At 39.3% G+C, this 13,638-nt stretch overlaps 1 protein-coding gene and 1 long non-coding RNA gene across 2 annotated transcripts; one reads left to right on the top strand and one right to left on the bottom strand.

Moving 5' to 3' along the window:
- Positions 1-12,546, top strand: AQP11 (aquaporin 11). The gene is made up of 4 exons (XM_068181723.1): positions 1-595; positions 4,665-4,781; positions 10,470-11,543; positions 12,200-12,546. The coding sequence occupies exons 1-3, from the start codon at positions 1-3 to the stop codon at positions 10,520-10,522; spliced, it is 765 nt and encodes a 254-aa protein (XP_068037824.1). The 3' UTR covers positions 10,523-11,543; positions 12,200-12,546.
- Positions 368-4,665, bottom strand: LOC137469194 (uncharacterized). Its single transcript, XR_010996390.1, has 2 exons — positions 1,242-4,665; positions 368-620 (listed from the first exon to the last, which is right to left on the bottom strand). It is a non-coding gene; the product is annotated as an uncharacterized lncRNA (long non-coding RNA).
- Positions 12,547-13,638: the final 1,092 nt, after the last annotated feature.

Raw genomic sequence — 13,638 nt, 5'->3', positions numbered from 1 at the left:
ATGGCTGTCGGTGGGGTCGGAAGCTCCCTGCTGCTGATGTCCGGCGTCGTGGTGACCGTGGGGCTGTGCCGGAGGCTGGCCCGGCGCCGGCTGCGCTCCCGCCCGCTCCTCTTCGCTTTCCTTGTGGAGACATTCAGCACCTTCCAGATTTGCGCCTGCACGAACGAGCTCAGCCTGCTCGGCAACGTGGAGCCGAAGCCGCACACCGCCCTCACCCTCACCTACGGCTTCACCGTGCTGCACGGCCTGACCCTCGCCGGCAGCACATGCAATCCCTGCGGGACCCTGCAGCCCATGTGGGGCGGCGGGACGTCGCTCAGGATGGGGGGACTCAAGATCGCCGCTCAGTTCGTGGCTGCAGTGCTCGCCAGAGTGTTCATGCACTTTCTCTGGAGTCTGGAGATGGCAGAGCCGCATCTTGGAGCACTCTCACAGGGCTGCAGCAGCCCCATGCAGACTACAGAGATGCAGGCGTTCTGCATAGAACTGCTCTTTTCTGTCGTTTTCCAGCTGGCCGTCCTGCAAGCCGAAAGCGTTAATCCCAAATACAGAGTCCATTTAATTGCTCTTCTCATCACCATGCTCGTGTATGCAGGTTGGTCTTTTTACTTTTTCTTCTTCTGTTCCTGCAATAAACTTGTAACGGAAGGGGTTCTTACTGTTTTCTTAGAAGTGTTAAGATGCAAAATGCTTCTTCTTAAATTACACTTTCCTTGATGATTTCTTTTTGCATCGTCCTACATATGCAAAGTTCATTTGGCTTATAAAGTTTGCCTGGTTGCATTCCAGGCAGGTATGGGGTTAAGAATGAAATGAGTTATGCAGTTAAAGTGATGTCAGGTCTGCAAGTACATGTGGTTAAGTGTTAAAATATCTCAGTGAAGGATTGTTTCATAATCCAACTATTTATACAGCATGAGAGATTTCATACTATGTGCTCTGATTACTAAATGATATTGGGAGAGCACCGCTGGCTGCATCAGGAGAAAGTGCTGATTGTGCAAGAGCAGGGTACAGACTGGTAGGTAATACAGAAGCTCTGCATTTAAATAATGCATAATTCGTCTGATTTAACTACTTCCTTAAATCAGAAGCAGGAATACTTATTTGTGGAATGCATACAGAAATAATACCTCATGAGACCAAATACAAAAAAAAAAAAGAAAAAAAAAATAGGTGCCTGTTTTATTAGAGCCTCCCTTGTCTGTAATGCCATGTGTGTCCATATACCTGCCTTTCACTCCCTGATTGTCACCTCGTGCTTCCCAGAGCTGAGATGGCTGTCACCTGTGCATCCCCTCTGGACCAATGGGAAGGGAAAGGTGAGGGAAGTCAGTCTGAACTCTTTTCTTCTGACGGTTGATGTTCCCTCCTGTCCCCACCGAAGTGACAAGAGTTGTTAGGTCACTTGAGGACTACCCTGCTGGGAGTCCTTTTCCTATTAGCAAGGACATTGCGTAGCTTGGAGAAGTGTAAGAGACAATTACAGAACTCTTGCTGTTGCTACTGCCCCCACCACAGAAAAAGTCATCTAGGGAATTACCAAATCCCTTTGAGAGAGGGGGAGATCACTTCTCTTACATGCAAACATCCAGGATGTCATTGATGCCTTGTCCTAAAGGCTTAGCTGTATTACTGCTATTTAACATAATAGCATCCAGAACAGTGTACAGTCACATTTTCAGATGTAGTAATGTAAAAATCTTTACTCATTATCTTTAGCTGAAATTAGCTAATACCTAAAAGATAAAAGTCGCTGGGGAGTTTTGAGAATTAACTTAGCAATTTGAACTACTTTCTAAAAGCAGAAGCAAGGTGTCAGTGCATTTGAGGACATTAAATATATTTCTGAGTTGCTTGGTGGAAGTGTAGCCAAATATCCTCCTTCCTCTTCTACAAGCATAGAAATCTGGATTCTTGATTCCTAACATTCTTCTCCTGCTTAGCAGCCTAATAAAATAATAGGTGTCACACAGCCTTTCTTTTAGCTAATTCATACAAAGAATTCACTCCCAATGTCATTGGCCAGCTTCCCATCTTTTCTATCAGAAGGCTAAGTATTCCACATGAAGGCTGAGTGTACCAAGTGCCCTTCTGTGCCATAAACTTGGGCTTGTTGGGACTCCCCGGTGCAATCGATCTGCACACACTTCTAGGAAACCTCAGGCATCCTTTGCATCGTGTGCACAACTCCCTGTGCTACCTGGTCGTGTTTCTTTGCATTTCTTTTAAACTACAGTCTACTTGTCTACCATAAAAACATACAGGTTTTCAGATCCTGTCATGGCTGGGGTGGTAACGAGGAGCCTGGTAAGTGGCCACGGACGATGCCTGCTGCACATTTCCCGTACATCCTGTGGATGTCACGGCAGAGCCCTAGCCATGTCTGTCCCACCTCTGCTGCTTACATGCAGTAGGGAGAGTCACTTACAAATCAGGTGTCACAAACAGTGGCCTCCAGCAGGGTGGGTTCTCATCTGCAAGCTGTGAAGACAGACAGATGTATAATTTAGCTGGGCTGGATCTTTCTTAGGAAATCTGCACCTCTTAGTTGACTGTTTACAGGTCTGCCATGCACCATACTCCAACAAATAACATCAGGTTATACAGTTGTTTCAAAATTACAGGCTGTTACTTTAGTTTTTCTTGTACTTTTTCATATTTTAAAATATTAGGATTTTTCTTTACATTTAGTCCTACACAAACAAAATTTTTATAGTAGTACATACTGTACACAGAAGCTCCAATACTGCTTCACTCTTTTTTCTACTAAATACAGACAAAAAAAAAGATTATGTCTTTACATATTACCCTTAGTAATGATTCATTAGCTAAGGATGCAGACCATACACAGAATAGTAAAGAATATTCTTGTGTAATTTCTTTGGGAAAGTACTTATTTAGAGGTTAAAAAAAACCCACCTTTTAATGGCTTTTTCATTTACAGGCAGCATTACAATTAGGTCAGAATCATATGAAATTGGTTAGATTTTTCTGAACCTAATGTATCATGCTACAAATGACATACATATTTTTAATTCTGAGTTTCTTCCTAATTTTGGCCTTTAATAAAGGCAAAAAGGTAAAATTACTTTCTCATGCACTGTTTGGCATTACTTCCCCTTTTAAAGTTTTTATAAACCACACCATCAAAGAGATTACACTTCTTCTGCCATAAAATAATTTCTTTTCTGGTACACAGACTGAGGTGCTAAGTGAATCATTTTAAGTAAGATTATAGTGATGCCCCTGGTCTATGGTTCATATTCCAGTAGTTATTAGTAATGAATATTGAAGAAATACAGCAGTTAAGACTCTGTCTAGTGTTTAATGTTCATCAGCTGCATCCTGAGAGTGAAATTCTGCTTTCAACTGTATGTTTGTGGATGTAACAGCAGAAGCAGTGGAGTCATAAACAGATTAAAGCAAAGTAAATTATTGTAGCTGGGCTTCCTGGCAACCATGGACATTGCTAATATGTCAGTGTGCAGAAAAACAGACTGCACAGTAAATCTGAACTTGTTCTTGAGAACAAGTGTAAAACCACAGTAAACTGAGTAGTCAAAGATTAAAAATTTCCTGAACTGTATTAATAGTAAAAAAAGTAATGAGAAGATAATAATAATAAAAAGATAAGATAATAATAATAGAAAGAGAAATACAGAAGAAAAGAATGACGAAGACCTTACTAAAACTTTGGATAAATGATTGCACAGTCATAGCAAATGAGGATTACAGCAGCAGGGTATTTGTACAAAGGGTAAGTTCAAAGCTCATACAAGCTTATTTGGGGAGAAGTCAAGAATAAACTGTAAGGAATTATACAGATGCAATTATAGAATATTTTATGGTAGTACGTTAATAGATAAAACAGGTATGGGGTGGTTAGTAGCTAACAGTACAGGAATACAGGTAATTCAGCTATGACTAATGCTTTTTCTGCAGAATTGCAGAACACACATAGCTCCAGGTTCATCTGCAGTGTAATTACAGTTTAGTCCCCAGTGTAATGTGTTTGGATCTTGTTATTTAGAAAATGTTTAGGCAACTTCATTTACATTGAAGTCAGAGCAAGGAAAGATGCTTGGCTTCCTTCTACAAGAGAGAGGAGTGGCACTTACTTCTATTTTCTTTGAACATATAGAGTTTTCCCACAGTTCATATACCATCTGAAAATCCTAACATTCTGTACACTGATATAATAATACTGGTAATGTTATAAGAAAGTATAGAGGTCAGCTTAGCAAGAACACTACTTGACAGTTTTTTCTTTTATCTTGCATATGTGTTTCATGTGACACAAGGCTATAATGTAATGGCTTATGTAATTTCTGTCTCCTCTAAAATCATGATACAGAAATAGCTTCTAGTTTTATCAATAGAAACATTCAGCATTAGCCAGACCTGTCTCTTTAATGATTATTTGCTAGAAAGAGATAAAGGAAGTTATAGCTTACCCTTCACATGTTTTAAAGCCTTTGAGAAAACAGTTAAACTGTTTACTGAGTCATCAAGTGAATAACTTCAGGAGAGTTTTACCTGTTCAAACTGTTTCTATTAATTCATTTTATTGCAGGGTGTAGATTTTTAGAGTGGTGCATTTGAATTTAAAGTAAATATTTAAAAAGATGGTTTGATTTCATGATGTTTACATCTTATTGCAGGTGGAAATCTCACAGGAGCAATATTTAACCCAGCACTGGCTTTTTCATTACATGCAGATTGTTTCTATGACAAATTTTTGAGTTACTCATTAGTATATTGGCTAGCACCATGCTTAGGTAAGTTCTTAATACTTTATGTGTTTGAGAAAGTGTTATTTAGTACATGGTTTATAAATCAAGAATTAAGTGGTTTTTATTTGAGAATGTTTGACTTTTGTATTAAATAAATCCAGAAAATAGTAAATTATAACGTATGTGTTGAAAGCATTCAGAATCGTGGTTTTGTTTTGCAAATGCAGGCTGTGTATTTTTAACCTTTTTTAATGCTCTATGTAGAGTGCCTGCAGCACTGTTTAGTGAATTATAGAATTATTTGGATTGGGAAGGACCTTTAAAGATCATGTGGTCCTTACTTGAAATTAAGTATCAGCCTGATTAACTTCAAAAAGAGAAACATACTGGTTACCACACAGTGTATATCTTGTTTTGTGACAGTTCACAAAAACATGAAGATGATACATTTAAAAAAAAACCTACCCACAGGCATTGGGACAAGTGCCTTAAATATGCTTTCTCAATTACCACTTTTATGGTATCAAATCTTTTATCCCCACAGTGTCTAAACTTTGTAGTTCTCATTCTGTGTTTTTCCCCTAGTCACTGTTGGACAGTCTGCTCCTAGTTTAAGAATAAGAAGTGTTAGCAACTAGGTTTTTCCTAACTTACGGTTTTAATTTGGAAGCTATTGATTTTGACTTCTAGCTGTGTGCAGATGAAAACACTCCATGTGATACTTCATGCTGTTGTTTGTTTACAGCTGGTCCCTACAAATCTTGAGCTTTCTGCTTAGGGTATATAAGGAAGTAGTCTACTAATCCCGAGTTCTTTCATGACTGTTAATCCTATTAGAAGGTACAACAGTGATGAAGGCAGAACAGGATGTAAAATATACAGAGGAAACACTGGAAAGGGATCCTGTTATGACCAAAAACTTTCTTTTCTTGAGGTCATGTCTGTGCATGTTCTACTTGCCTTGACTCTCAGTCAGCCAAAAACAAAGACGGAAGTTTAAACCTAACTAAAATTCACTTTAATATAATCTTTTTCAATTAGATCTCTAAACAGGATGACTGAACAATACGGTAAGCTTGATAACTGTTCAGTGAGTAATTAATGAAATGTCATAGGCAAAGCTGATCATCATTGCTTGGGTCCTGACAGACCACATAATATTTCTCAGCTTTAGCTTTCATTAACTGACTTCAACCTCACAACCATTTAAAGATTTCCCAGGTTGTAAGTATATGAGATTTAATCTTTTGGCAAGTGATTTAAAGAAACAGGAGGCATTCTGAAACCCCATGTTCTACTTGCATGCCAAGATGTGTCCTGCAGAATAGCTTTGCAGCAAACCTCCAGGTGATTTTGATGTAAGAAAATCAACTGTTGTTAACCAAAATGGACCCATGACTTGAGGAACTTAGAATATGGTTAGGGAGCAATGTTACCTTTCTAGGAAAATTCATAAACAGTGGTTTGTCATTAGTTAACATCTAGAATATACACACAAAATATATTGAATGCCGTCTCCTGATTTATGAGGGAAAGGAACTCCTCCAGACTGAGCAGTTGTAAAGATGTGAATACTCAGGACACATCACTTCTTGCACAGGATCACTACTGTAGCCAACATTTAGCGACAGATCTCAGGTCTGTGGATCACCTGAAGGACTGAGTAATCTATTGGTGGTAAAATATCTCATTACAGAGTGAGGATGTTTCATGGATACATGTAAGAGACCTTATAAATCAACAGTTCAAAACAAATGTAGTGTCTAAGCTACAAGTAGGAGACTGCTGCATTTGAAAACTGAATTGATGAATACAGGAGTGCAGATCTACAAATTTTAACATTAAGTGGTTTTTTTCTGACACTTTTTGAAAATAAGAAAATAATAGGAATAGAATTTTTTCTTTTGTGATTGGACAAAATGATGAGGCATCTAGGAAAATGACCTGTTATGATGATAAATTCTTGTAGAAAGAACCTCTAAACAGAATCATGAAAGTAGATTATGAGGGAAGGGATATTTTAAATTCAATTGTAAAAATTACTTTCAGAATCCATTTGTCAGCAGAAATGCTGTTTCAGACTTCCTAGAAACTGGCAGAGTCACAATGATATGTTGATCTGATGTCTTACTTCTTCCAGCATCAGCCTCTCAGATGGTTAAATTACTTTGTTCTTACTTTTGGAAATTCTTTCAGAAGGGTTTTTTTGTGACTTGCTGTAATAACTACCTCACAGTAGAACCCTAGACTAACATGTCATGAAACTTAAAATTGCCCGTGGAAAGTGCAATATATTCTCATTAATGGCTGTGGCAAAAATCCACAAGGGCAAGGATATGGAGAGCGTTCAGAATACAACTGAATCCTGATCTGGCTGTAAGCAAAGGACACTTGGAAGAAGAGGAAGATTGATTATCACTTTCACAAGACAAGGATGAAATGGAAGTTTTATTTTAGGATAAAAAAAATCTACTGGTGGCTTATGGTCTTTCAGGAATTTAATCTTGAAACTGTGGTTAAGTACTCATTTTTCAAAATGGCTTTACTGATGTTCTGGTGAAGGTGATTCTCCAGCAGCATTAAACTCTGGATTCCTGCAATAAACATAGATGCCAGCAAATGTTAATAACTTAACACAGGCAGGCCTAAGTTCTGCACTGTGAACGCAGACTCAGTAAGTACCAGTGGAACAAAGATGGTTTCTGTTTTACTGCCAAAGGAATTCATGTTAGTTGTCCAGGCATGATTATACCATCAGTAATGATGGGGACTGAGCTAGTGCTGCTCCTTCAGTACCAGAGAGATGGCAGCTATGAGTGGAAGAGCTGGTGACAAGATAGTTAGGAGGTCAATAAAATGAAATGCTCTTTCCTGGACAGGTGCCAGCTTAGCATATCATAGAATTGTATTGTGAAGTGAAGAACATTAAAAACCATCCAGTTCACTTAGCAGTAGATGTAAATGGAGGAGGTAAGCAAGGGAAAAGGCAACAGGTGAGACTTTGACCTTTCTGCTCAGTGGAGAAGCTGCCAGCAAGTTCAGAACACTTAAGCAAAGAAACAAGAATTCCAAGTCTGTGTCTAGTGAAGTGTTCAGTATCTCAGGGACTTGGAAGCAAAGGAGGTTTTCAACAAACAACTGGGAAACAAACTACTCCTATTCCCAGATCCTGGTTCTCATAAGGGTTTTCAGTTCCACAGACATCATCTGACAGAGCAAAAACTCTTAAGCAATGAGTGGATGCAATCCATGAAGTACCTAGAAACTGTCACTAATTATGTCTAATTCAAATCCTAACAGCCCAGTGAGTGATAATGCTGAATGGGACCTGCCTACAGAGAAGAATGGGTCCTGCATGTGGCCACTTGGGTTGTAGTTCTCACCAGAGTTCAGGGTGCAGAGGAAGACTGGGAAGGTAAATAGCAGAGCTGTCCAGACTTTGGACTTCAAAACAAAATTCTGCTTATTTAGGGAATTGCTAAGTCAGTAGTAATTCCCTTGGAAACTGCTATAAATGGGAAAAGGTGATTTTTAGAAAAAGCTCATGAGAGCTCAGTAATAGATTTAGATGTGCAGAAGGAATCTGTCACATAGTGTTAGACTGGGAATTTGTACAAAAAGCCTTTCCCTGCTGGCTAGACAAAGAGCTTCCCTACAACAAAGGAGAACATGTAAGAAGCTGAAACCGAGAAAGGCAGCAAAGGAATAGTATAAAATCTTTGCACAGGCACTTGGAAACAAAGACAGAAAGGTTAGAGCTCAACTGGAACTAAGAGAAGGGACATGCAGAGTTACAAATATACTAATCACAAAAAAAGTCCAGGGAAAATGCAGATCCATTGGTGGATGGGGGAGATAACCTAGTGTGAGGGATGGCATGGAAAAGGCTGAGGTACCACTCAGTCTTCCCAAGCAAAATTTGCTCCCAAAACTCTATGTAAATCAGTAAGGTTTTGGAAAGGAAGCAATAAATAGGAACAACATGTGTGATTGTGAATCCATTGACTCTAGTGGGTTTCACCAAGAAATTAAGGTAGAGGTGGCCAGTGCTGGAATTGTCCTTAATTTATGAGAAGTTACAGCAGTTGGAGGAGGTTCCTGCCAATGGGAAATGTGCTAATACTATGTCTGCTTTTAAGAAGGAGGAGAGGGAAGCCAGGGAGCTATAAGCTAGTTGGTCTCACTTCAGCCAGTGAGAAGATGGTGGAGTATTTAGTCTTGGAATCCATTTCCAACCACGTAGACAACACAAACACAGGAACAGTCAGCACAGACTTAGTGAGGGTAATCCATGCTCGACCAGCTTGGTGGCCTTCTGTGATGAATGCATTGGGAATAACGAAGGAGTAGGGATGTAGTGTACCTTCACTTCAGTAAGGTTTTTGAGACCACCTCCCACAGCATTGCGTTCTTGGTTCAAAGTGGGGTCACACAAAAAGACTGTTAGATGGAATAAAGACTGCCTAAACCACTGACCTCAAACTGTCACAATTAATGGGCTGACACCTGGCTAGTGGCCAATATCATACAGAGTATGCTGGTGTAATCATTGCCTCCTTCTAGTCAACGCCTGTGAGGTGACATCTGGAACATGGGTGGTTTGGAGTCCCCCAGTTCAAGAGCAATGTGTCAAAAAAAAGGATCCAGGCAGTGGAGGACCACAGAGACAATGAAGGTCTTAGAGTACCTGATCTAAGGGGGCAGGCTGAGGGAACCAGATTTGTTTAGACTACAAAAATAAGATGAAAGCATGTTCTAAGGACAGTCAGGCATTATTTCAAGAGTAGTTACAAGGATAACAGATTAACCTTTCTTTTTGGCAACAAGTAACAGCAAGGCCACAGATTGGGGCATGGGAAGTTCAGCTTAGACTCCAGGAAAACATTCAGAAGGAAGGGTGCAGCAACACTGAAATTAGTTTCCTGGAGAAATGCTACAGTCTACAGCATGGAGGGTTTTGGGACTCAGCCAGGGAAAGTCTCACTGACCCCTATCTAGCATAGGCAAAGTCCTGCACTAAGTGGCAGACTGGACTAAACAGAATCCATTTTAATAAGCTTTTTTTGTGATCTGAGAAATTTCATAAATACAAGCTTATGTGTGGGGAACACCCTCAAGCAGGATCCTCTTCATCTCTGAAAAAATGAACTGATTTTTTTTTAACTGCAGGAAATTAACTATCTGGAAGCCCTTCGGACTCAGTGATCCTTAAGGGTCCCTTCCAACTTGAGATAGAAGTTTCTTTATGAGAATTGTACACTATCTCTACCATTTTTTCAGCTTCAGAATAAACCCTTAATCAGAATGATCTTCAAAAAAACACCCACTATCCCATAGCCACTTGGCAGCACCTAAAAACGATGTGGTTAGCAAAACAGGCACAGCTAACACACTCAGGTGAGGGATGGAGGTTAAGCTGCTGGTTCTGTCATTTATACATCCAGCCACAAAGAAAGCAGCCCTGACCAGGAACAGGAAGGTGCTGGATTCACCCAGACAAACTCTCTGCCTTTGGCTTGGCTTACACAGCTCAAAGCATTAACTGCACTATGAAAAACAAGATTATCTCACAGGGTACACTTGCATGGCCTGTTGAAGCTTCCTTTCCAAAAGGTACTGCTGTATTGTGTTAGAGACTCAAATACTTGAACGCAATGTTTATTTTCCATACCAGTACTGTGTCCTTCTCAAACTCATTTAAATAAAGGTCCTTTCTGTAACTTTTCATTTCAGGTACAATACTCGTGGCTTTTATATGGGATGAAATCTTTCCTCGGAAATCTTGAGACATCAAATCCAGAAATTTAGGAGCACTACATTAAAAAATATTTTCAACATCTACAGACATAAAGCTTTCAGAGAACTGTTGAGACTTCTGTGCCATCTTTATGCTGTATTTTCAGATTTCATGTTTGAAATATTTGACTTACCATTTTGTATTCAAATAATTATTTTGTAAATGCAATTGGTATTTTGAGAATATCTCCCACCATTTTCAGTTAAGCCATATGAATGTGAAGGACTGTTAAAACACAAATTTATCACTTTAGCCATAAGTGCCATTTGCTGACCTTTATTAGCATGCAAAACTAATTTTAGAGAAATATCCCACCCTTTCAAGGTTTGATTTTATTGGATTTCTTCCCATTGAAGGTATTTGCAAAAAGGAAGCTGATGATATTGACATCATAATCCCACTTGCCATATACCTACCTCTGAGAGGAAGAAAGGCTACACTACTCCCTAGAAAAGTCACCACAGCTCTGTTCTAGAGGCACCCTACACCAAAACTAAAAGCCTGTATGACCAACATTCTTTTAATAATGATAATTTTAATACCTGAGTGCAGGTAAGTAACCCCTCACTTCCTTCCAGGAAGGCTCTGTCACATCCTGTCCCATTGGAGACTGTTGAATGTTTACCTTGGTTGGAAAAGCAGTAATAAAATACCATAAAATTCTGTAGACACAGACATCAAATGGTATTTTAGGCAAAACCCTCGACTTTTTATCAGCAATTACTGCTGCCTCTTCACATAGACACAGTATATAGGGATGAATCATGCAGTACTCAATTTGTCCTTGATTTTATGTAGCTCTTACCAACTTCTTTAAAAAACAAATGAATCTGCAATACAGGAGAATAAATAATAGAGATAAAAACCTTCAGGAAAGCTAGATACACAAGCATGCCCTTTATAGCCTCAGCTGAGGCAAACACCACTGATGGGTACTACCCTCTGAAGTTCTGTTTCTAGCACGAGGTTTCTTCTTCTGGCTGCAGCTTAATTTTTAAACATGTGTCCTGGTTCAGGGCAAATTTGGGAGAGAACCCCCAGAGGGGTTCCTCTAGAAGGCAGATTCAATTGCCCCCCCCCCCCCCCCCCCCCGCAACCGGTTCAGGAAAAAATACTTCCTTGGAGAAAAGTGGAAAAAACTGTTTATTAAACAAGAAAACCTAAACAATATTAAACAGTGAAACTTCTTGCCCTTCCAAAAGAGGGACAAACTCAGAAAAATCCCCCCCCCAGGCTGCAGCTCGGCTCACTCAGTCTCTGATCAGTCCCTCCGGCGCTGGAAACGCTGCGGCCCAGGTCCGGCCCGCTGGGCCACAGGTGCGAGCTGCCGCTGCTCTTCTGGGGTTCAGTCCAGAGCAGGTTTGAGCAGGTCCAAAGAAAAGGAAAAGCCACACTCCAGGGAACTTCTTTGCCTCAGCTAGCTAAAACTAGCTAAAAAGCAAAGGAGAGCTCTGTCTCGCTGTCTGTCTGTCCGCAGACAGCACAGTCCAGGAGCAGGAATGTGGAGGAGTGAGTGCAGTTTCTGGAAACAAACTCTGTGCTTCTTCTCCCCCCCTTCACTCCTGGAACAAGTCTTAAAGGTGCAAAACTAATTATTCAGCATAAACAGAAGAGACGATTGGGGATAAAAGCATCACACAGTCAATCTAGGACAACATGCCAAAAGGTATTTCTCAAATTTAAGAGTAAATTCACTTTTTATGGTTACTTGGTTTGAAAGGAGAGATGGTTAACAAATTCTACAAAGATCTCAGTATCATGTCCCTTGCCCCATCATCCAAGTCACCCTACAAACCATATTTTAAGAGAAAAGGAATCGGATGGTTTTTCACAGTAAACTGATGAAGTCTTTAACAGCTACTATTGTTAGCTATCTTTTTTGCAAGAGTTTGGGAAGTAAATATTTCCATGTAATTTCTTCCTTGTCGCAATAAAATCTTTTATCGTTTTATTTTTCCAAGGTATCTGTATGATTATATTGCAAAATTAAATCAATTATATGAACATGCTTTACATATAAGAGTCCTATCCATGACTCTGTATTCAGATATTAATAATAAAATTAGCCTGCTAATATTCTGAAGAGAACTAGAACAGCTGGGTTACCATTCAGCAGTTCTTCAACTGTAGTGTGAATAGATCTACCAAAGGAAAATTGGCCTTGTTAAAACTCTCCATAGCAAGGACCATACACCAGCACACTCACCTTGAAAATATGTGATCCTCTGAAAAAATACGTATGTTTATACCTTGTTCTGCTTCTAAAACAGATCCTTTTGGGTGTTCCTACCTTCCCTTTCTCGATTTAATACTTTTTTATCTATTTCACCTCCTTTTAAAGTGATCCATACCTAATACATTTTCCCCCCTACTTTATCACATAATTTCTTACGGAAACAAGTCTTTCAAAATCTACATGATTTGATGTCTCCTCTGAAGCCATGGAGCCCACAGGATAAATGTCTCAAAAATAAACCTCAGAGCATAAAAATAGATAAGAGAAAACAGATATACAAACCTACAGGCAGCCAAGACTTATTAGATTAGAGGCCCTACTTCCACATCATTTTTGATGGCCTGCAAGAGCAAAGTCCATAAAGTGAAGAAGTCAAATCAGATCTGACTTCTCCAAGTCTGCCTTGTATATTTTGTCACAACATATAGTTTAAAAGAAATTGGTACAAATCTAGGTTATTAACAAGTAGTTGCTGTATTTACAGGCACTAGAATATAATTTTTTTTAAATCACTAGGAATTAGACAAGCCTTAAATTGAATAAATTAATGCAAAACAAAAGAAAAACAACAAAAGTAGCATAAATAATGAAAAATAAACCTAAGATAGGAACTGAAGAATTTAACTGGTTTTGGTAATGCAGGCAAAAAGGGAGTATTTTACATTTGAGCTAATGAATGCTTATGAAGTCCAGAACACTTACACACAAAAAGTTTTATTGAAAATAAAATTTGTCAATCCACACAAGACACTTCTCAATGCTACCTTCGGCATTCATCCAGGATTGTTTCCACCTCACCTCAATTAATCTTGCTCCATTGATTTGACTGGAATCATTACAAGATGTCTGCTCCTGGAGCTCCACATTAG

The sequence above is a fragment of the Anomalospiza imberbis genome, chromosome 2 (assembly GCF_031753505.1).
Source record: "Anomalospiza imberbis isolate Cuckoo-Finch-1a 21T00152 chromosome 2, ASM3175350v1, whole genome shotgun sequence".
Classification (NCBI taxonomy): Eukaryota; Metazoa; Chordata; class Aves; order Passeriformes; family Viduidae; genus Anomalospiza; species Anomalospiza imberbis.
The sequence above is the reverse complement of the archived record's forward strand: the minus strand, read 5'-3'. Positions and strand labels throughout refer to the sequence as shown.

Coding starts and splice junctions, on each gene's coding strand:
- AQP11 (XM_068181723.1), top strand. CDS start 1: ATGGCTGTCGGTGGGGTCGGAAGCTCCCTGCTGCTGATGTCCGGCGTC. Junction 596..4,664: donor CACCATGCTCGTGTATGCAG/GTTGGTCTTTTT, acceptor ATCTTATTGCAG/GTGGAAATCTCACAGGAGCA. Junction 4,782..10,469: donor TTGGCTAGCACCATGCTTAG/GTAAGTTCTTAA, acceptor TTTTCATTTCAG/GTACAATACTCGTGGCTTTT.